Source organism: Macaca thibetana, chromosome 15, assembly GCF_024542745.1.
Source record: "Macaca thibetana thibetana isolate TM-01 chromosome 15, ASM2454274v1, whole genome shotgun sequence".
NCBI lineage: Eukaryota > Metazoa > Chordata > Mammalia > Primates > Cercopithecidae > Macaca > Macaca thibetana.
The window spans coordinates 81402051-81424976 of record NC_065592.1 but is presented as its reverse complement, the minus strand read 5'-3'; the positions used below and the strand labels follow the sequence as shown (position 1 = coordinate 81424976).

The 22926-nt window shown below is 45.1% G+C and overlaps 2 protein-coding genes across 8 annotated transcripts in view; one reads left to right on the top strand and one right to left on the bottom strand.

The window, feature by feature from the left end:
- Positions 1 to 1922: 1922 nt before the first annotated feature.
- Positions 1923 to 3522, top strand: PRKACG (protein kinase cAMP-activated catalytic subunit gamma). Its single transcript, XM_050761242.1, has one exon. It carries the CDS (start codon positions 1969 to 1971, stop codon positions 3019 to 3021), a length of 1053 nt encoding a protein of 350 aa, XP_050617199.1. The 5' UTR covers positions 1923 to 1968; the 3' UTR covers positions 3022 to 3522.
- Positions 3523 to 6897: 3375 nt separating this feature from the next.
- The window catches only part of PIP5K1B (phosphatidylinositol-4-phosphate 5-kinase type 1 beta), a 306204-nt gene continuing 290175 nt past the window's right edge, over positions 6898 to 22926 (bottom strand). For all 7 annotated transcript variants that reach the window (XM_050761235.1, XM_050761241.1, XM_050761234.1 and 4 more), the window contains one exon: positions 6898 to 7628. In XM_050761235.1, the coding sequence (XP_050617192.1) occupies positions 7626 to 7628 (3 nt within the window). In that variant the 3' untranslated portion in view covers positions 6898 to 7625. The remainder of the gene's footprint in view (positions 7629 to 22926) is intronic.

Below are 22926 nucleotides of genomic sequence, written 5' to 3'. Positions count from 1 at the left end.
TCTCTGAATATACAGGTAGTACCCAAGTATTGGCCCCAGATTAAACCGTAAACTCGGAACCAGGCCTTGCATACAGTAGACACCTGCTTGACCAACATCTGCTGAACTGAGCAGCAAGAATTCACAGTCACAATAGAAACCTTCTACTTGGAGTCAAGTAATCAGGAATTCCTGTCCAGTTTGCTTGGTTTCAGTCTGCAGGGCTGGGTGAAAGGGTGTTGTTTACTTGCACTAGCTACAGGCGAGGTAGCCAGGGTGGGTAGGCAGAATTAGCTGTCAAAGGGCAAGATGGAGAGAAAATAGGAGGATAAATGGATATCCCTGTAGCTCAGTGTTTGTGATGTAGGACAGAATGTATTGTACATAATTGACTGGGGAGAGCAGCTCAGAACCGAACCTGTGATGGCTGAGTGCTGGCTGTCTTCTGGAGGGTGCTGTGGCGCTGACATGGGTGGTCTGGGGGAGTGATGGAAGGCCCATCATCTATGTACTTTGACTTCTCATAAGCTCCTATGGCATGTTTTTAATAATTGATAGAAAAAGTAAACAGAAAGTCAATAAGAATATAGAAGACCTGAACACTACTACTAGCCAACTTAAGTGACATTTGTAGAACACTGTATCCCCAAACAGCAGAATACACCAGAATATACATTCTTCTCAAGTGCATATGGGACATCTACCAAGATACATCATATTCTGGGCCATAACATGAGTCCCAAGAAGTGTAAAAGATTTTAGGTCACACAGAGTATGTTTTCTAACAATGGAATTAAATCAGAAATCAATAGGAAAATTCTTGAAAAATCCCCAAGTATTTGTACATGAAATAATATACTTTTAAATAGCTTACGGGTCAAAGAAGATGAAAAGGGAGCTTAGAAAATATTTTGAGCTGAATGAAAAGGAAAATACAACATATCAAAATTTGTGGGATGCTGCTAAAACAATACTTAGGAGGAAATTTATAGCACTAAGTGATTGTAATAGAAGAAAGATTTCAAATCAATGACCTTAGTTTCCACCTTAGGAAATAAGAGCACATTAAACCCAAAGCAAACAGAAGAAAAGAAATCATATGTATGTGTTAAAATAAAACATTACATGCAGTGAAACTGAATTTTGGGGGGGAGTATAGAGTTCTATGAGTTTTTTTTTTTGGGGGGGGGATGGAGTTTCACTCTTATTGCCCAAGCTACAGTGTAATGGCACGATCTCGGCTCACTGCAACCTCTGCCTCCGAGGTTCAAGCGATTCTCCTGCCTCAGCCTCCAGAGTAGCTGGGATTACAGGCATGCGCCACCGTGCTTGGCTAATTTTTTTTTTTTTTTTTTTTTTTTTTTTTTTTTTGTATTTTTAGTAGAGACGGGGTTTCACTATGTTGGTCAGGCTGGTTTCGAACTCCTGACCTTGTGATCCTCCCGCCTCGGCCTCCCAAAGTGTCGGGATTACAGGCGTTAGCCACCGCGCCCGGCCAGTTCTATGAGTTTTAAAACAAATGTAGACCACCACCCAACACATTGTAACCACCAGCACAATCAGGATACAAACATATCCCATCACTTCCCACATTCTCTCAGGCTGTCCCTTCATAGTCCAACCCTTCCCTAACCCCAAGCCCTGGCAATCACTGATCTGTTCTCTCACACTATAGTTTTGCCTTTTCTAGAATGTCATAGAAATGGATTCATACAGTAAGTCCCCTTTAGAGTTCGCGTCTCTCACTTACATAATGCCTTTTGGATTTATCCATATTGTTGAGTGCAGCGGCGTGATCTGGGCTCACTGAAGCCTTGAACTCCCAGGCTCAAGAAATCCTCCCATCTCAGCCTCCCCTGTAGCTGAGAATATAAGCGGGGGCCCGGCGGGGGTCGCGGCGCCGCAGCCAGCGCAGCCAGCCCCAGGGGGCGCCACCTCCGCCGCTGCCGCCGCCGCCGCGAGACCCCCGCCCCGGCCGCCACCACCGCCATGGGCAACGCCGCCGCCAAGAAGGACACCGAGCAGGAGACCGTGAACGAGTTCCTAGCCAAAGCCAGAGGAGATTTCCTCTACAGATGGGGAAACCCCGCTCAAAACACCGCCAGCTCGGATCAGTTTGAACGGCTCAAGACGCTGGGCACCGGCTCCTACGGGCGGGTGATGCTGGTGAGGCACCGGGAGACCGGCAACCACTACGCCATGAAGATCCTCGACAAGCAGAAGGTGGTGAGGCTGAAGCAGGTCGAGCACACACTGAACGAGAAGCGCATCCTGCAGGCGATCAACTTTCCGTTCCTTGTCAAGCTCCAGTTCTCCTTTAAGGACAACTCCAACCTGTACCTGGTGATGGAGTATGTGCCGGGTGGGGAGATGTTCTCTCACCTACGGCGCGTCGGAAGGTTCAGCGAGCCCCAGGCCTGTTTCTATGCCGCCCAGGTCGTCCTGGCCTTCCAGTACCTACACTCGCTCGACCTCATCCACCGCGACCTGAAGCCCGAGAATCTCCTCATCGACCAGCAGGGCTACCTGCAGGTGACGGACTTCGGTTTCGCCAAGCGCGTGAAGGGCCGCACTTGGACCCTGTGCGGGACCCCAGAGTACCTGGCCCCCGAGATCATCCTGAGCAAAGGCTACAACAAGGCCGTGGACTGGTGGGCCCTAGGGGTGCTCATCTATGAGATGACCGCGGGCTTCCCGCCCTTCTACGCCGACCAGCCCATCCAGATCTACGAGAAGATCATCTCTGGGAAGGTGCGGTTTCCCTCCCAACTCAGCCCTGACCTCAAGGACCTGCTGCGGAGCCTGCTGCAGGTGGACCTCACCAAGCGCTTCGGAAACCTCAAGAACGGGGTTGGCGACATCAAGAACCACAAGTGGTTTGCCACAACCAACTGGATCGCCCTCTTTGAGAAGAAGGTGGAAGCTCCCTTCATCCCGAAGTACACAGGCCCTGGGGATGCCACTAACTTTGACAGCTACGAGGAGGAAGAGATCCGGATCTCCGTCAATGAGAAGTGTGCCAGCAAGTTTGCTGAGTTTTAGGGGTGTGCTTGTGCCCCTGTGGGTTTTCTTTCCTTTCATTTTCTTTGTGGTGGGTTGGGGGGTGGGTGGGTTGGTTTGAACAACCAGAGGGCCCCAGAGTTCCTTGAATCTAGTTTCACCCTCACCCCACCCTCCAGGGTTGGGGGAACAGGAAGCCCAGATATTTGGAGGAATAGACACACCAGCTGCTCCCTCACCCCCTGTGCCTTCCCGGCCCATCTATTCTTCTCCCTTCCTCCTCCCACAGGGTCCGCCTTGCCCCAGCCCACTTCTGCCTGTTTTAAACGAGTTTCTCAGCTATATTCAGGCCAGGTCTTGCTGGTGTATCCAGGGACAGGGTGTTGAAAGGGGGGCCCAAACTTAACTCCAGCCCCCAACAGGCACCACTTACTAAGAGAGGATGAATGAAAAGCACACCTGCCCTTTGGAGTAATCCTGCCTGGGAAGGAGAGAGGTTTAGTGCCATGTATAGTGGGCTGCTTGCTAGAATAAAAAATAAAATTAAAAAAAAAATTAAAAATCTGATTTAAGTTCCACCAATGTCCCCTTTCCACCCTCCTCTACTTCCACCCCTCCCGCCCTTCCCACCTTCCCATGTCTCCCCATTTGCCAGATCCATTTTAACAAATCCAGGAAGCAGAGTGACTTTGGAAGGAGGCCCTGGGGTTTGAACTTCCCCCATGAACTGCTGATTTCCCCTTCCCCCCTCCCCAGGGGCATCCTCTACCACTCTTGCAAAGGTCTCAGTTCCTTTAGGAAGCCTCCACTCTCTTCTTCCCCAACGGACTTTTCTTCACCCTTGGGCTTTGGGACCCAGACAAAGCAGCTGCCCTACTCCCTGCCAAAGAGGAGTTGTCCCCCAAAAAGACAGAGGGGGAGTCCCAAGCCCAGGTCGTTCTTCACAGCAGCATTTCCCCGAAACTCTTTAATTTTATTCTCAGCTGGATTGTAATGCCCAGCCTCCTCTTCTGGGAAGGCAATCCTGCAAAAGGACATGGAAGAGGCCCAGTCCCTCCACCTCCACCTCATGGCCCAGGGTTCAAGGCTAGGGTTGCTAGGGAGGGGCTGCCTGTTTTATTCTCCCAGCAGCTTCTGCCTCCTCCCATCCTGGGTGCCCCTCCTCCAGCTTAGCTGTCAGCCATCCTTCACCTCTTCTCCCCTGCCACCCCTGTGCTGGTTTCAATTTTTTTTTTTTTTTTGAGACGAAGTTTCACTCTATCACCCAGGCTAGAGTGCAATGGTACGATCTCGGCTCACTGCAACTTCCGCCTCCCAGGTTCAAGTGATTCTCCTGCCTCAGCCTCCTGAGTAGCTGGGATTACAGGGGCCCACTACCACCCCTGGCTAATTTTCGTATTTTTAGTAGAGACGAGGTTTTGCCATGTTGGCAGGCTGGCCTTGAACTCCTGACCTCAGGTGATCCAACCGCCTTGGCCTCCCAAAGTGCTGGGATTATAGGCGTGAGCCACCACATCCCCCGCACCCCGCCTGTTTTCTTTCTTAATAGAAAAGTGAGGAGCTGCTGGCGAGCCACCTCATTCATCTTCATATTTCCCCCTCTCATCACTTCTCCCCATCCCAGGAGGAGCTCTCAGGCCTGGGGTGGTGCCCCAGGTGGGCTCAGGGTGATTCGACCTACTTGCTGTGAAAGGATGAGATTTCCACTTGAACAGTGTGCTGTTGTAAACACATGTCAAAACTATTACCAACAAGGCCGGGTGCTGTAATCCCAGCACTTTGGGAGGCCGAGGTGAGTGGATCACTTGAGGTCAGGAGTTTGAGAACAGCCTGGCTAACATGGCGAAACCCCGTCTCTACTAAAAAATACAAAAATAGCCAGGTGTAGTGGCATGTGCCTGTAATCCCAGTTACTTGGGAGGCTGAGGCAGGAGAATCGCTTGAACCTGGGAGGCGGAGGTTGCTATGAGGCCGAGATCGCATCACTGCACTCCAGCCTGGGTGACACAGTGAGACTCTGTCTCAACAAAACAAAACAAGAAACCAACTATTATGAATAAAGTTGTATTTAAAAAGAACTGGCAAAACTAATCTATGATGCTGGAAGTCATAATAGTGACCTTTGAGGATCGCATTGGTGGAGAGGGGACATGAAAGAGCCAGGAGGTGGCCGGGCACAGTGGCTCACGCCTGTAATCCCAGCACTTTGGGAGGCCGAGGCGAGCGGATCACGAGGTCGGGAGTTCAAGACCAGCCTGGCCAACATGGTGAAACCCTGTCTCTACTAAAAACACGAAAAATTAGCCAGGCGTGGTGGCAGGCACCTGTAATTCCAGCTACTCGGGAGATGGAGGCAGGGGAATTGCTTAAACCCGGTATGCAGAGGTTGCAGTCAGCCAAGACTGTACCTCTGCACTCCAGCCCGGGCGACAGAGTAAGACTCTGTCTCAAAAAAAAAAAAAAAAAAAGAGGCAGCAGGTTAGCTGCAAATGTTCTATATGTGCTTTAGGTGCTGGGCACATGGGTCTACACATATGTAAAAATTCACTGGACTATAGAATTCATAGCTGTGCACTCTAGCATATGTAAGTGATACCTCGGTCATTAAAAAACAGTTGAAAATGTTGAGGTTTTTTGAGACGGGTGAGATAACACAGGCAGGCCACGGGTGATTCCGGTGGGGATAGAATTTTGAGGATCACAGCCTCATGGTATTGAAATAGCTTTTAAGTTAGGTCTTAAAATAAAGGTTCTTAACATTTCTTGGGTCCAGGTCACTGTGAATTTGATAAAAAGTATAGTCTTTCTCTTCATGAAAAAAACCCAAAACACCCATATACACAAAAGCATACCCAACTTGCGTATATGATTTCATGGCCCTATTAATGATTATCTATGACTCTTCTAGAAAATCAGTGGGTCCTAGGCTAAGAACCCTGCTTCAATGGGTAGATTTACAAATGGGAGGGGGAAGAGTGGGATTCACCTATGAAAATCCATGTAGTAAGGGAGAGTGGTAGCACATATGAATACTCCAGAGAGAGGCAGAGGATCCTCAATCATCCACTTCTGCAGAATTCCCTGTTGACATCCTAACCTAGGATGTAAGACATCCTAGCTTTCCAGCACTGACTCTGCAGGTGAAATTGCTACTTATGCTGAGTAACTATGGCTGTGGGCTACATTTACAAAAGTTTACAGCATGTTTGCTTACAAGAATCAGCTTGTTTTAACTTGAAGTATTTAACAGTGAGCATCTTACTCATCAGGAATATCTTTCTGCAGCCTTGATCATTTTGCTTTCTAATGATTTTTCTCTCAGCCTCTTATGTCTCTGTTGCTAGGGACACTTACTAGGTGGTGTAAACTGCATTAATTGATTAAAATATTCATTGCTGAGTCTATTCCCGTGTGATAAGTATACGTCCCACACCTTTGACTCCAGACCTGTCAATGTCGCTCACTTTTGGCAGATGGAATGCGAGTAGAAATGCTGTCAGCTGCACTGAGGCAGAAGCTTTGTGAGCTCTCATTGGTTCCACCATTGCTCTTTTTCTACTGCCATGAAAGTTGCCTGTCTCACACAGGGGCTGCTCTGGACTCCAGAATGAAGAAGACTGTTGGAGCAGAGCTGCAGCTGGTCCCTACATGTGAGGGAGAAGTAAAACTGTTGGTGAAAGCTTCTATGACTTTGGGATTGTTTGTTACCATAGCATGACATAGTGAGAGCTGACTAATATCCCAGGACATTTGGGAAAGTCTCTTGGATGAGTTCAGCAGAAGCTGCTATTGAAATTTTTTCCATATAAAATTCAGTTTATTTAGGATTTCTGAATATCTCAAATGAGGAGTATTTGGGTTATTTTTAATAAAAGAAATGTAAAGACCATAAATCACTGGAATCATGTACCACCACAATTGAGAACAAAATATTTTATTTCTCTCACAAAACTATAGTTTACAGTAGTATTTACTAAATAAATTATATAATTTCTCTTTTACAAGCAATAAACCAGATCACAAATATTTCAAAGACGATGTATGTACACGACATAAGGCCTTTTATAAATAGCTTTGCTTTTCTCATTTCACTAGTAAACAGTGAAAAAATCTTTATAGAAGCTAGTTTTCTATAAAGTAGAGGCAGACCTAGTATATTGATCTTTAAATGAAACCAATTTAAACTTTCAATGACATGAGCTATAATTTTGCAAAAGAATGTATACTTTATTTACCATTTGCATGGATGGATTTTTAAAAATATATAAGCAGATTACATATGTTGCTTATGTATAATCACTGGATGCATGCACAGTGAAATAATGCAAAAGTCCATAGGAAAATAGCACTTCCAAGTTCAAAAAGGTGATTGGCAATGGTATAGAAAGCAGCTTAAATATAGTTCATGCAGTTCTTCACAGTTCAGCAAGCAACAGCAAATGATAGAATAGGGTAGTATTTTTCACATCCCATCTGCTGATCAGCCTGAAGTTGACATCTCGAAAACTCTTAAGTCAGGTTGATGATTTCTCTGTGTGTAGTGGGGTTCAGCCAAGTTGCTGTGGATAATTCTGGTGCGGAGAAACTTCTCTGCCACAACTGTGCTCACGTCTCATCCATGTGCTTAAGGTGGTCACCATTTTCACTTACTGGGGGGAGCAAAAAAGAAAGCAGGTGTGAGACTAGATTTTGGCATCAATTTGTATCCTCTCCCCATGAGTTGTAACATAAGTTCGTTATTTCTCCCAATCACTTGTGTCTGGAAAATGGGGTGCATGATGTTTGGGATTCTTCTGCAGTGATCAGCATAGCATATGCTTCTTTGGTGGACCTGAAACCTGTTAATTACACCAATGTTTATCAAAATTGAGTCCCGACTACATCACAGCGCTGTGCTTGGGACTTGAAAGGAAGCAACACTGACTAAGACACACTCCTGCCCTCCAAGTGTGCAGAGATTAGGGGATGTGCTGTGGTATATTAGACCTGAAGCCAAAAAGAACAACTTGAACGTGGCCTTGAACTTGTAAATGTTTTTTTCCAAACAATATCCCTGTGGCTAGGCGCTAACAATATGTTCAGCAAATATTTAAATGGTAGCTATTTAAAATCACAGCCAGCTAACTCAACCTGTGACAGTAGCACTATGATATATGTGGGGAAAGCAATATTATATTCAGCCTTTAGAGACAGACACATTGGGTCAAATCATCTGATTTCCTAATTTTTTTTTTTTTTTTTTTTTTTGAGACGGAGTCTCACTCTGTTCCCCAGGCTGGAATGCAGTGGTACGATCTTGGCTCACTGCAACCTCTACCTCCCAGGTACATGAGATTCTCCTGCCTCAGCCTCCTGAGTAGCTGGGATTATAGGTGCCTGCCACCACACCCAGCTAATTTTTTGTATTTTTAGAAGAGACAGGGTTTCACTGTGTTAGCCAGGATGGTCTCGAACTCCTGACCTTGTGATCTGCCCACCTCGGCCTCCCAAAGTGCTGGGATTATAGGCGTGAGCACCACGCCCGGCCCGATTTCCTACTTATTTCATATATAGAATATTATGCAACATCTTCTTGGAACCTTGTTGCTTCATCTGTAAAATGGAGGTAACAAACTCTACTTTATAGGGTGGTGGTGAGGGATAAATTTTTCCATGGGGAAAATGCAGTGTTTTACACACACACACACACACACGATATACACAAATCATATATTTACAATTGAGTACTGTACCTGGCATGTGCTAGTACCCCCAAAATTGTAGTGAAGAAGGTTGGAGCTGGGGGTCACAGAGACTGGTGCAGCTCAGCACCTTTAATTGGAGGCTGAAAAAACTTGAGTAAAAAGTTTGAAATAACTCTGAAAATGATTAGGAAAGAGCACATGTCACATACAGGGAATTCTGTTTCCCAGTTAATATTTTATCTGAGACTATTGTGCACTGCAATTTTTATGAACTTACTATTTTGTTTTATACTTTGGCCGCTCCCTCTGATTCACCTAAGCTAGAAAGGTTTGCTTGCCTTGATGCACAGCACGGTCACGCTGTTACTCAAAAATGATCTTTAGGAAGAGGTGAGCGTAAAGTGCTATAAGCTACAGCAGTGGGCAAGTGGGACGTTGCCCACATTCCCAGGACAGCTGTCTTTAAGGTGGACTGGTGGATTTCATTCAGCCTCAGTCTGATGACTTTGATGTGTGGTGCAGGTCTTTACTCACAAAACCAGTGACACAGAAAATAACCCACATAAAATGATGAGGTCCTACTGATGAGATTTAGAAGTCCTGCTTTCTTAAAAAAAAAAAGCAAAACAAAAATGAAAAGAGGTGAGAGTTTTGCTTTCCTCATTCTATAGATCACACTGGAGTTCTGTGTCTCACTTCCACTGCCAGACTCTGAGAGGGACAGTGAGTAACCTGAGTGATGCCTGAGGAGATCCACCAGTGAAGGGCCCCGGAGCCAGGACCCCAGGGGAATGGCTAAAGGCCTGGGCTTTTTGGTCTGGAAAACAGGAGAGGTAGAGACAGGGCATAATAGCTGTCTTTGAGTCTCTGAAGGCTAGCCTCGGGGAAGAAAGTCTTAGGTATTAGTTTAGTCCCAGTATTGCTGAAAGATGTGACACTGTCACCAGCAATAGTGGCACAGACGCTGTGACCCTGGGGTCAGGAGGTGAGTAGAATCTCAGACTGTGTGAAGGGTGTAGAGTTGTAGAGGCGCACCCCCTCCACTGTTTCTTCATTAAGGATCCTGAAATTTACGTCCTCCCCCAGTACATGACATGTGTACATGACACAAGCCCTCCCTAGATACATGGGCCCAGCATGCCATCTGCTGAGACTCGGTGGTTGAGAATGATCCCAGAAGCCAGAACCAGGACAAATGCATGGAAGCCAGTTTTTTCTCAAGCTGGAAGTGCTTTCTAACCGGAGTTAAAAAACGAGTGGGCTGGGCATGACGGGCCACGTCTATAATCCCAGCACTTCGAGGGGTTGAGGCGGGAGGATCGCTTGAGCTCAGGTGTTCAAGAGCAGCCTTGGCAACATAGTGAGACCCTGTCTCTACAAAAATAAAAAATAAAATAAAATATAATAGAAAAATTAGCTGGGTGTGGCGGCATGTGCCTGTGGTCCCAGATGCTCAGGAGACTGAGGTGGGAGGATTGCTTAAGCCCAGGAGTTTGAGGCTACCGTGAGCTATGATCACACCACTGCATTCCAGCCTGGGTGATGGAGAGAGACCCTGTCTCTAAAGAAAAAAAAAAAAAAGAAAAAAGAGAAAAGAGAAAAGAAAGGAGTGGTCACTAAAGGAGGAGCAGTTGCAGTCACTTAGGGATCAGCCCCAGGAGAGCTGAGGCAGAAACTGTTTATCCTCAACCAGCACTCAGAAGGCACTTGTGGTGGTCAGTAGAGAGGACTTGGGCACTTGTGGGTAGGTTGGGCCAGATGACTATGAAGTTCTGTTTCAACTACAAGATTCTATTAAAAATTGTAAAGGCCAGGTGCGGTGGCTCATGCCTGTAGTCCCAGCACTTTGGGAGGCCGAGGAGGGGCGGATCACCTGAGGTCAGGAGTTCGAGACCAGCCTGAACAACGTGGAGAAACCCTGTCTCTACTAAAAATACAAAATTAGCCGGGTGTGGTGGCGCATGCCTGTAATCCCTGCTACTTGGGAGGGGTATTGCTTGAACCTGAGAGGCGGAGGTTGTGGTGAGCTGAGATTGCACCACTGAACTCCAGCCTGGGCAACAAGAGCAAAACTCTATATCAAAAAAAAAAAATTGTAAATTTATACCACTGAATAACTCAGAATACTGTAAACAGTTGGTGACTTATGCAGTGAGAACGATCTGAAAGGTACTTAATACTTTGATCTCTCTCATAAAATTGGTTAAATTTATAGTTTAATGAAAAAACACACAGGGTCTTATAATAATAACAGATATTCTCTTCAGTATTAAAAATAAAGAATGATTTCCAGCTTTGGTCATAAAATGTCCTTTGCATTCACACAGTAAGTTTAGTTTAGTTTTTTGGTTTTTTTTTAAACTAAAGATGTCATAGAAGTTTCTATAAGCTCCTGTAAACACTCACTGTCACCCTCAGGGCACAAGAATGTCAAAATTGGGTGAGCACTGCCAACTCTCCAGCCATGTTGTAATATAATTCTTGGATGGCATGATCTGGACACATGAAAGTGTCTGTTTTGCATTAATTTATAACCCTATTAAAATGAGATGGAGAGGTATCTGTGGGATCTGAAAGCACAGTGTCTTCTTGCTTGTAAACATGGCCACAGTGAGAAGTATGCAGAAACCATGTTATTCCTTCCTTAGCATAAATATGCTATAATTCTCCTTCCTTCAAATTCATAACTCAGGAGTCCTATATTAGCTTTCACTGCAGAGACACAAACATCAGTTCTCTACCCTGGAAGGAAACTCATAGCTTGAGCTCATTCTTCGAAGTGTGGTACACGCAGAAGTCCCTTCCGCTCCCCAGCACGCAGACGGACTCTTCAGGGCATTACTGCCCAAAAGATGAGCAGCTTCTCCTCAAGGTCAACCGAGATTCAGACCCATCCTGACCGAATGGCTGTAGAAACTGAAATAAGGGCTGGTGCTTTAGCAGAGGAGCTCAACCAGCTCTCAGAGACTACAGATCCTGGAGTGACATTTCAGCTCTGTCCCCAGCTGAACTTCTGTAACACACACACACACACACACACACACACACACACACTTGCCCACAAGGTGCAGCATTTCTGCCTATGCACTGAGATACTCTGAGAATTCATGAACTATTTAAAATTCTGATACCTGACAGTAAAAAGTGTGGTAATAGTTGACATAAAAAAGTAGAAGTAGAGTATTTCAACCTAAATGCCAGTGTTTTTCATCCACACATATGTTAGGGTGTAAGAGAGAGAAAGGTGTATTTTTATTTCTACCTAAAATAAAATGCTTCATTCTATGATTGAGACTACACAATAGTACATACACAAGGGGTCAGAGATTACAGAGCTTTTTAATATTAAAATTAAATACTTTTAAACATTTATTTAAAAAAGTTATTTAAAATTAAATAATTGAACACTAATATAGAGCAATAAGGGAAAACAGCAAATCAAAAGCAATCTGTCCACTAATTAACCCAGAAGCCCTTTCTTTCTAGGGGACTGACTGCACTGGGAAGTCAGATCCCCTGGAGGGGAGCCCAGGCAGGAAATACTCCCAGGTGGGCCTCCCAACTCGGATGGCCTTGCTTTACTTTTCAGAGCCACAGGAAAGGCATGAGAAGGTGAGGAGTTTCTTTTCCAAGAAACTTTTCCTAGACTCATTCCCTCCACTCCTGCTTGCCTTTTCTCAAGCCTTCCCTTGACACCCTTGCCCCCATCAACCGACTGGCTTACAAACATATTTAGAATTTCTGAACATCTGGGATGTGGCGTGAGGGAGTTTTAGGGCAGTGCTGAGAGAGGCGGAACTTCACCACAGTTAGGTTGGCCAAGATGAACAGCACTGACAAGTCCCGTGAGGTCTCTATGATCCCTGAGCGGTCAACCCTTGGGGTGATATCCCTTTTTTTTTTTTTTTTTAACTCTAATTACCTCAGGTTTCAGTCCCAAGGCCTTAATAAAGCAAGAGCTTTCTCTGGTGTCCAGGAAATCCTCATTTTGGTTTCAAGTTGAAATTCTTTGCCCAAATATCTTTGATGAAAGCATCAGCTTTTCTCTCGGCCATTGTAGGCTTAGTCCTGTATTTCTTTTTCCTATACACAGCTCCTGTTTCAGTCATCAATTCTGAATTCTCTTTTTTTCCAGGTCTGCTCTGTTTCCTATTTCTATTGTCCTGATTCTTTTGGCTGATGTTCCTTCGGTTGCCATGAGATCACATCAACTTGTCCTGCTTCCTCTGCCCACATTAGTCTAAACTCACGGCATCACCACAAATCCATACTAAGGCTCAGGATACCTCACCCCAACATCATCTCCTTGGTTCTGGGGTCCCCTTCATCTCTGGGTTCACCCGATTTCAGGTGGGCGGATCATGAGGTCAGGAGATGGAGACCATCCTGGCTAACATGGTGAAACCCCGTCTCTACTAAAAATACAAAAAATTAGCCAGGTGTGGTGGCGGGCGCCTGTAGTCCCAGCTACTCGGGAGGCTGAGGCAGGAGAATGGTGTGAACCCAGGAGGTGGAGCTTGCAGTGAGCCGAGATCGCGCCACTGCACTCCAGCCTGGGCGACAGAGTGCGACTCCATCTCAAGAGAAAAAAAAAAAGAAAAAAAAGAAATCCCTGAATTTTATTTTATTATTTTTTGAGACAGAGTTTCCCTTTGTTACCCAGGCTGGAGAACAACAGCATGATCTTGGCTCACTGCAACCTCCACCTCCTGTGTTCAAGTGATTCTCGTGCCTCAGCCTCCTAAGCAGCTGGGATTACAGGTATGTGCCTCCATGCCCAGCTAATTTTTGCATTTTTAGTAGAAATGGGGTTTCACCATGTTGTCCAGGCTGGTCTTGAACTCCTGGCCTTAAGTGATGGGCCTGCTTCGGCCTCCCAAAGTGCTGGGATTACAGGCATTAGCCACCATGCCTGGTTGAGACCCCTGAATTTTAAACACAAGGTATCACCTTTGGGTTCTGGGAAGTCCAGAGTCAGTTTCTCTCTCTCTCTCTCTCTCTCTCTCTCAAATAAAGCTCTATATTTTATTATATTCATATCTATCCTGTATTGGGAGTTACTTCACAAGGCACAATCATTTGGGGATGTAATGTGTAGTGGGGGACTTCTCATTGTATTGGATTCCAGTAGCAGCAGGGACCCAAAAGCTCACCATTTTGTTAGGCATGGAAACAAATACACATGCTAGTGCTGCAGAATCAGGACGTAGCAGTGTGAACAGAAGAAAATCACACTGCTATGGAACTGCATTGCTGAAAGGAAACTTAGGCACGCTCAGGGCCAAATTTCCTACCTTTGTACTTAAAAAACATTTGGACTCAGCATTAGAGGTGAAGTTACTCTCTTCCAAGGACCAGGGACTACAAGGCTTCAACCGAGAAGCCTTGAGGCAGAAGGCAGGACTTTCGCCATCCTTGAAGGATGTGTACAATTGGGATGAAGACAGCTATTTTGTGCCTGATCTGGTAGACTGTTGGGTGAATTCTGGGGTGTTGGCAGCACATGGAGTGCCAGGCCTCCTGCCAGCCTCCAGATGCCCCATTAAACCATCCCACACCAAGCAGCAAGTAGGTGACCCTTAAGATGAGAGCAGGCCCAAGAAGCAGCGGATGCTCATCTCTGCCGTCTCCTGGGATGGATTTAAAATTTGGCCTCTCATTTCAAAACTGTTAGTGTGGTAATATTTTAACACAGTTCCCTGCCTGATTAATTTGTTTTCTAAGGACCCAAGAGAAGCCCAAGAGCATCAGTGATTTATACTGGTGGACAGTTCTGCAGTGGACTTTTCAGCACTTGAGTGACTCCAGCTAATCGTAAATCTGAGTGGTTACCTCATGATATGGTTTGGCTCTGTGTCCCTACCCAAATCTCATGTCAAATTGTAATCCCCATGTGGTGGGGGAGTGGTCTGGTGGGAGGTGATTGATTCACGGGGGCAGACTCCCCCTTGCTGTTCTCATGTCAGAGTTCTCACGAGATCTGGTTGTTTGATAAATGTCTGGTGATTGCCACTTCTCTCTCTCTCCTGCCACTATGTAAGATGTGCCTGGCTTCCCCTTCACCTTCTGCCATGACTGTTTAAGTTTCCTAAGGCCTCCCCAGCCATGTCATGTGGAACTATGAGTTAATTAAACCACTTTCCTTTATTAATTACCCAGTCTTGGGTAGTTCTTTATAGCAGTGTGAAAATAGACTAACACACCTTATCATCTAATACATCACATAGATCTGTAGCTGCAACAGGATCCACTCTGACCCCTGCTTTGGCCACATTTGGAAAATGTAGGGGGAGGAATATGGTACTGGTTTCATTTGAAAAGGAGCACTGCCTGAGGACAACGCCACTGGCTTCTCTCTCACTCACAGGCAGGAATGCACCAGAGGCCCTCTACCAAGACCCAGAGGGTGGAAATTAGAAGCTGCACACCCAGGCTGCGTGCGGTGGCTCACACTTGTAATCCCAGCACTTTGGGAGGCTGAGGCAGGTGGATCACCTGAGGTCAGGAGTTCGAGACCAGCCTGGCCCACATGGTGAAACCCTGTTGCTACAAAATCATAAAAAATAAAAATTAGCCAGGTGTGGTGGTGTACCCTCTAATTCCCAGCTACTCAGGAGACTGAGGCATGAGAATCACTTTAACCTGGGAGGTGGAGATTGCAGTGAGCCGGAATTGCACCACTGCACTCCAGCCTGAGTGACAGAGGAAAATTCCATCTCAAAAAGAAAAAAAAAAAGAAAAAGTTGTGCCCCCATCAAGCCTTTTCCATCTCAGCACTTTCCTTGGTTGCATTTTTCTTTACAAAATCACCCAAGTAGCTGTTATGGGCTAAACTGTGTTCCCCTAAAATTTCTATGTTATAAGTCCTAACTATCATCACCACAGAATGTGACCTTATTTGGAGGCAGGGTCTTTATGGAGGTAATCATATTAAAACGAGGCCACAGGTTGGGCCCTAATTCAATATGGCTGATGTCCTTATGCAAAGGGGAATTTTGGATACAGACACGTACGGGGGAAGATGTGACGTGAAGACGTAGGGAGAGGAAGGCCACCTACAAACCAGCGAGAGAGGCTAGAACAGATCCTTGCCACACGGCTCTCAGAAGGAACCCACCCTACCAACACCTTGATCTTGAACTTCGGACCTCCAGAATGATGAGGAAAGAAATTTCTGTTCAAGCCACCAAATCTGGGGTACTTTGTTACAGCAGCCCTAGAAAACTAAAAAAATAGAAATCACTGGGATTTAGAAAGTCTTTAAAACAACCCCACATATTTGTATTTTATTATATTTAATTCTATTCTCTACTGAAGTTACTTCAACAGCCACAATCACCTGGGAGTTCCGTGGCTGTAGGCGAGGACCTGTGGAAGTCTGAAGGCGAAGAAAGGCTTCCTCCACCCCAGATGTGTTGATACTTCATTAAAAATTGCTGCCTAAGCAGTAGAAAGAAGCACTTTCTGGGTTGAATCGCCAATTTGCCAAGGGGCCCTTTCAAAAAGGCTCAAGCAGAACTGGCTTTGATGGATGAGGGGGGCACACTTGGACCTGAGGGAAGGTAGCACCTTCATTTTTGTGCCACATTGTAATTGTAGCCTCCAGTCCAGCTTCAAAGGTGGTGGAGCTGGGCCTGTCAGAGTGAGCTGCCTTTGACGTCTGAAGGACATACCCCCTCTGCTGAGCTTCCACGTACAACACTGCGAGGCTACAATAAAGTACATGGAGTACGAAGTCTATTCACACTTGCTCTTCATTCCGTTTCAACTCAGGGGGCTCCATCACTCCTTCCCCGCCTTGATTACCAGTAGGTGGCAGTAGAGGGCTTGCTGAAAGCAGGAACTCAACCGCAAAGCAGGCCCAGTTCATAAACTTGAGGGTGTAGGAGCTTCCTAGGCTTTGCTTCTACATTAGACGCACGTGTAACGGGCCAGCTATCTTGCTAGGGGAGTCACACGGTTCCCCCTTACATTAGCATACAAGAATTCCAGGATGCTCAGAGCTGAAGGACCCTGTCAACAAGTTCAGGGGATCTCAGCCCTGGATGTGTGTAGAGCTTTAAAAAAGAGCAATGCCTCAGTCTCCAACAGGTGATTGACTCTGTTCATAGAGTCATTTACCTGATACCTCTTTGTGAGGAATACAAACTAATTTGGAAACATCTACCCAACCTCACAGTGACTTAGCCAGGGAGGAGAGAAGTGAACAGGAAAATGAGGCTATGTATGGTAAGGAGCAGTTAATTCACAGGTCCCTTGGTAAGGTAGAGGGGTGGGCTGAATTGTGTCCCCCCAATATTCTTATCCACTTGGAGCCCTCAGACTGTAACCTTATTTGGAAATAGGGTCTTTGCAGATGTAATGAGTTAAGATGAGGTCATACTGGATTACAGTGAACCCTAAATCCAATGACTGACATCCTTATAAGAAGAGAGGCCACACAGAGGCACAGAGCGTCACAGGGGAGAAGGCCATGTGAACATGGTGGCAGAGACAGAGTGACACAGATCAAAGGACCAAGGGACAGGTGGAGCCACCAGAGGCTGAAAGAGGGAGGGAAGGATCCTCCCCTGGAGCCTTCAGAGGAGCTGTGGCACTACTGACACCTTGATTTCAGACATCTGGCCTCTAGAACTGTGAGACAATCCATTTCTGTCTGTGGTCATTTGTGATAGCAGCCCTTGGAAACCAGCATAGGCAGAAGCAGACCAACGGGAAGCCAGGCCCTCAGCTGCCTACTCCTACTCATGCCCTTCTTCACACTTGGGGGGCTTTATTTTTTATAAAACGAACAGTCCTTAAGCATTTTCCCATTCCCCCTCAGAGCCCAGGAGGGAAGTGGTGTGAATGAGGACAGTCCTGTTTACTAGGTCCATGGGTGCGATCTAAACTTGTTTTCCCAAAAGTTCTTGTTTGTTCTAATCTGGTTCTAAGTCTGCTGTTTGTTTCCTGCAGGCTCAGGGCCTCGCAGACCCCAAGTTCACACCATTAGAGGCTGTTCTTCCTCAAACACTATTCCCAAGAGTTGGAAAGTCTCCAGAGACCGGCAAACACTGGCTTTCTCTGACAAGGAAGACAAAAATAGAAACCACAAAGAGAAGCAATCGGAAGAGTCTAGAGGGATAAGGGAAGAGAGGCCAGTCTTAGGGGGCAAAGAATGAAAAATGAGGGGCAACTTGCGCCTGGATGTATAATATGAGACCCAGGCAAATTGAAGAGCAGAACTAGCTTTTAAGAAAGTGGAATTCGGCCAGGCGCGGTGGCTCAAGCCTGTAATTCCAGCACTTTGGGAGGCCGAGATGGGCGGATCACGAGGTCAGGAGATCGAGACCATCCTGGCTAACACGGTGAAACCCCGTCTGTACTAAAAAATACAAAAACAAAAACTAGCCGGGCAAGGTGGCGGGTGCCTGTAGTCCCAGCTACTCGGGAGGCTGAGGCAGGAGAATGGCGTAAACCCAGGAGGCGGAGCTTGCAGTGAGCCGAGATCAAGCCACTGCACTCCAACCTGGGCAACAGAGCGAGACTCTGTCTCAAAAAAAAAAAAAAAGAAAGTGGAAATCGGCCAGGTGCAGTGGCTCATGCCTGTAATCCCAATTTGGGAGGCTGAGGTGGGCGGATCACTTGAGGTTGAATTTGAGGTCAGCCTGGCCAACATGGGGAAACCTCATCTGTACAAAAAAATATAAAAATTAGCCGGGTGCGGTGGTGTGAGTCTGTAGTCCCAGCTACTTGGGAGCCTGAGGCAGGAGAGTCACTTGAATCTGGAAGGCAGAGGTTGCAGTGAGCCAAGATTGCACCACTGCACTTCCCCCTGGGTGACAGAGGTATCCTGTCTGAAATAAAAAGAAAAAAAAAAGAAAAAAGAAAGTAGAAATCAAGCTACCCTGCAAGTCAAGATTCACTGTAAAGCTAGGACCTAACAGAAAAAAAAAAAAAAAAGCTACCACAGTCCTGCAAACTGTCATTCAATTGCTAACTCTGAGCCTAATTTAACTGGAAAGCCAGTATGCCTTTATAACTCCAACTCGAATTCCCTCCTCTAATCCTTAAACAGCAGTTTAATGCTGTTTGTTTTTTTAAAAAATCCTATGGGTGACCTCCTAATCTAGCCTGACAGGTTGCCTCATTAATTTGAAGCTTGCGTCACTTTTATTTCAAGAATGGGAATAACTTGAAGATGCTGTGAGCCTCGGGCAATGGGAGGTCCATTTACTCAGCTCTTCCACATGTCTTAGAAATATTATTTGTCAATAACTTAGGGGCCAAGCATTTCTGGAAATAAACAAGGGCCCTAATTTATCCTTTCCCAAATCTCTTCATTTCTCAACAACGTGATCACGTGGCAGAAGCAAAGGGGCTTCTGATCAAATGCCTTCTACACCAAACGCAGTTAGTCCTTTTTCCTTCCTACTCTGTTCTCACTAAAATCTACCAAAAACCCGAACAGCATCTTTGGTTGGTAGGGGATGGAGCTCTCTCCTGAGAAGCAATAAGAAATGCCACTGTTTCAGAAAAACACCCCTTGCAGCAGCCGATACTGGCTCCAACAAGGAATGATTAAAGAGACTCGATATAAGTCATTAACCTCAATGCTGAGGGATTCAAATCCAGAAACGCAGTTTCTTTTGCCAAAAAAGTTCCACTGAATTTTCTAAGACCCCTGTGACCTAATTTAAAGTGTTTTTCTTCTCTTTCTCACGCTTTTTCCATACATAATAGTATGATAAGCTGTTAATTCAATCATTTTCACTTCTCTGCCACCCTTCTTCCCATGATCAAAGAGTATTATTAACTACCCTGAAAACACATTAAATAATCAAGCTGTCCAATAGCTGCCCATCAGAGCGCTAATCTCCAATACTGGCATGGCTAAAACACGGCTTAACTGTTTCTTCTCCTTCGCTCACAGCTATTTTTGTATTTCAAACAGCCATTTTGTAGAGAAGCAAAACTGGATGAAAGTACGTGTTATTGAGAGGATGTTAATATGGAAAGTGTAAGGGCATAACCTTGGGTCTGAATCGTAGAAGCAAGGAAGTCACTGTTTTGTGGCAGCCATCTTTCAAACTTCTATATTATTAAAGAAGCAATCCCATTATCTCCCACTTACCCAGCCATTCCTAGCTAGTCATAAAAGGATATTCTCTCCCAATACACTTTTCAGCAGAAATGCCTTTTTGTTGGTTGTTCCTCTTTCCATGAAAACCAAATTGCATTCTACATCAGGCAAAGAAGCCGCCTTAGAAACGGAAATAACAGCCACTGTGACAGCATCCGGTGCCTTAGAATATCTGGGACTATTTACAAAGTAGAATCTGGCTCTATTATGAAGACTGCATGATTGCCCATTTTAAATCAATACAGCCTGCTCATCTCTGTGTATTCTTTTAAATACCCCAATGTGTGTCATCAACTCAAAATTCAATGAAAAACACTTCTTTGGTCACTGGATAAAGTCATCTTAGGAAACACCTCCCTTGATTGGAATATTTGAAAATGAGTCAAATAGCTTGGAACTCTACAGTGTGAAGGTGAATGGCCTTTAAAAAGCCGTGCAGAATAACTAGGTACATAAAATTGGAACTAAATGTCTCACTAAGGATGATGGAACCATTAGCTGCCTTCTCAGCTCACCAATCCTTTTTAATTTCATGTTGAGTCACAGGAAAAAGCAGGAGAGCTGGCCTAATGCACACACACATAATGTGTGGATGGATCGTCAAAAGGATATTTCATATGTTATCTGGTGGGCATACATCATTTGGGTTTAAGCCTATGTATTTTTACACAAAGGTGAATGGCTTATCTATTACTGTATAAATAAAAGCACTAGAGGATTAGGCTACAACTACTAATAGAGAAATGCTATCTTAAAGGAGAAGAAGCATTACAAGAGAAACCTGACCATGTTTGGTGACAACACTGAATAGGAGGTCACCAGAGAAGCTTCCAACTGCCCTTTAGATAAAGATGGCTGTGATTCAGAGCATTCAAATTATGTCAAAAGGAAAAAAGAGACAATGCAAAGGCAAGATTGGTTTTCCTTTCTTGTGTGTTTCTTTTCCATTTTCTTTTTTTTTTTTTTTTTGAGATGGAACTTTGTTCTTGTTGCCCAGGTTGGAGTGTAATGGCGCCATCTTGGCTCACCGCAACCTCTGCCTCCTGGGTTCAAGCCATTCTCCTGCCTCAGCCTCCTGAGTAGCTGGGATTACAGGAATGCACCACCACGTCTGGCTAATTTTGTACTTTTAGTAAAGATGGGGTTTCTCCTTGTTGGTCAGGCTGGTCTCGACCTCAGGTGATCTGCCCGCCTCGGCCTCCCAGGCCTCCCAAAGTGCTGGGATTACGGGCATGAGCCACTGTGCCCGGCCTCCATTTGCTTTTTCATAATGCAGATGCAAATGAAAATACTGAAGGGAAGGCAATGAGCTGTACCCTTTCTGATCTGGAAGAGCACGCAAAACAAAAAATAAAAATTTCCAGCATGAAAACACATTCTGGAATTACAAGTTAATGGTGCAGGACTTTCTAGATGTACTGCCATAAAATTTAAGTTTAAAAAATATGAAAGTTTATGGTATAGGAGGTGATTAAACAGCAAAATTTGGAGAAACAACAGTAGCTACTTTGGAAATCTTTCTTTTCTTTTCTTCTTTCTTTCTTTTCTTTTTTCTTTCTCTCTCTCTCCTTTCCTCCCTCTTTTCTGTTCTTTCTATTTTTTTAGAGACAATGTCTCACTCCATTGCCTAGGCTGGGGTGCAGTGGTGAGATCATGGCTCACTGCAACCTCAGATTCCTGGGCCCAAGGGATCCTCCAGCCTCAGCCTCACAAGTAGCTGGGACTACAGGTATGCACCAACAAGCCTGGCTATTTTTTTTTTTTTTTAAATTTTTGTAGAGATGAGGTATTACTGTGTTGCCTGGGCTGGTCTTGAACTCCTGGCCTCAAGCAATCTTCCCACCTTGGAAAATCTTATTTCTATAGCTCTTTGTAATTTAGAATGAATCTGATTTAATAATTCATTTTATAGATAAGAAAACTGAGGCCCAAAGAGGGTGACTGAATTCAAGGTCAATGATTAATGAGAGGCAGAGACCAGGTACCTATTTCTCTCTAATTAATATATGTATCATCTGGTTTTGCAACAGGTGAAGAGACTAAGTTAAAATATGAGAAAAACTCTGTAGGGATCATTTCTGGGGGTCCATGAGGTCAAACTATTTTCCTGATAATACCAAGATGTTATTTGCCTTTTTATTCTCATTCCCTTTCATGGATGTACAATGGAGCTTTCTAGAAATGAAACGATGTGTTATATATATCAAGAAGATGGATACAGAAACAGATGTGAGAATCTTTTTTCTTCCATTAAGCCAGACATTAGGGATTTGCAGAAATATAAAAGAATGCTACCCTCTTCACAAAATCTATTTTTGTTTTGGAAAATATAATATTCATGAAAACATTATTTAACATATAATAGATTACTATTTTAAATTAATGAATAAACAATTTTGGCTAGGTGCAGTGGCTCACTCCTGTAATCCCAGCACTTTGGGAGGCCAAGATGGGCAGACTGCCTGAGTCCAAGAGTTTGAGACCAGCCTGGGCAACATGGTAAAACCCCGTCACTACAAAAAAACACAAAAATTAGCCAGGTATGGTGGCATGCACCTGTAGTTCTAGCCACTCAGAAGGTTGTAAGCACAAGAATCATTTGAACCTGGGAAACAGACATTGCAGTGAGCCGAGATCACACCACTGCACTCCAGCCCAAGCAACAGAGCAAGACCTTGTCTCAAAAAACAAAAACATTCTGTTTTAGTTTTGAAAACACAACATAATTGATAAATACAACCTAGATACCAAAACACTCTTCAGAATTCTCAATAATTTTTAAGAGTTTAAAGGGGACCTGAGATCAAAAGGTCTGAGAACTGCTATACTAGAACATTAAAAAATAATCAGGAGGCTGGGCACAGTGGCTCATGCCTGTAATCTCAGCACTTTGGGAGGCCGAGGCAGGCGGATCACCTGAAGTCAGGAGTTCGAGATCAGCCCGACCAACATGGCGAAACCCCGTCTCTACTAAAAATACAAAAATTAGCTGGGCGTGGTGGCAGGTGCCTGTAATCCCAGCTACTTGGGAGGCTGAGGTAGGAGAATTGTTTGACCCTGGGAGGTGGAGGTTGCAGTGAGCCGAGATCGTGCCATTGCACTCCAGCTTGGGCGACAAGAGGGAAATTCTGTCTCCAAAAA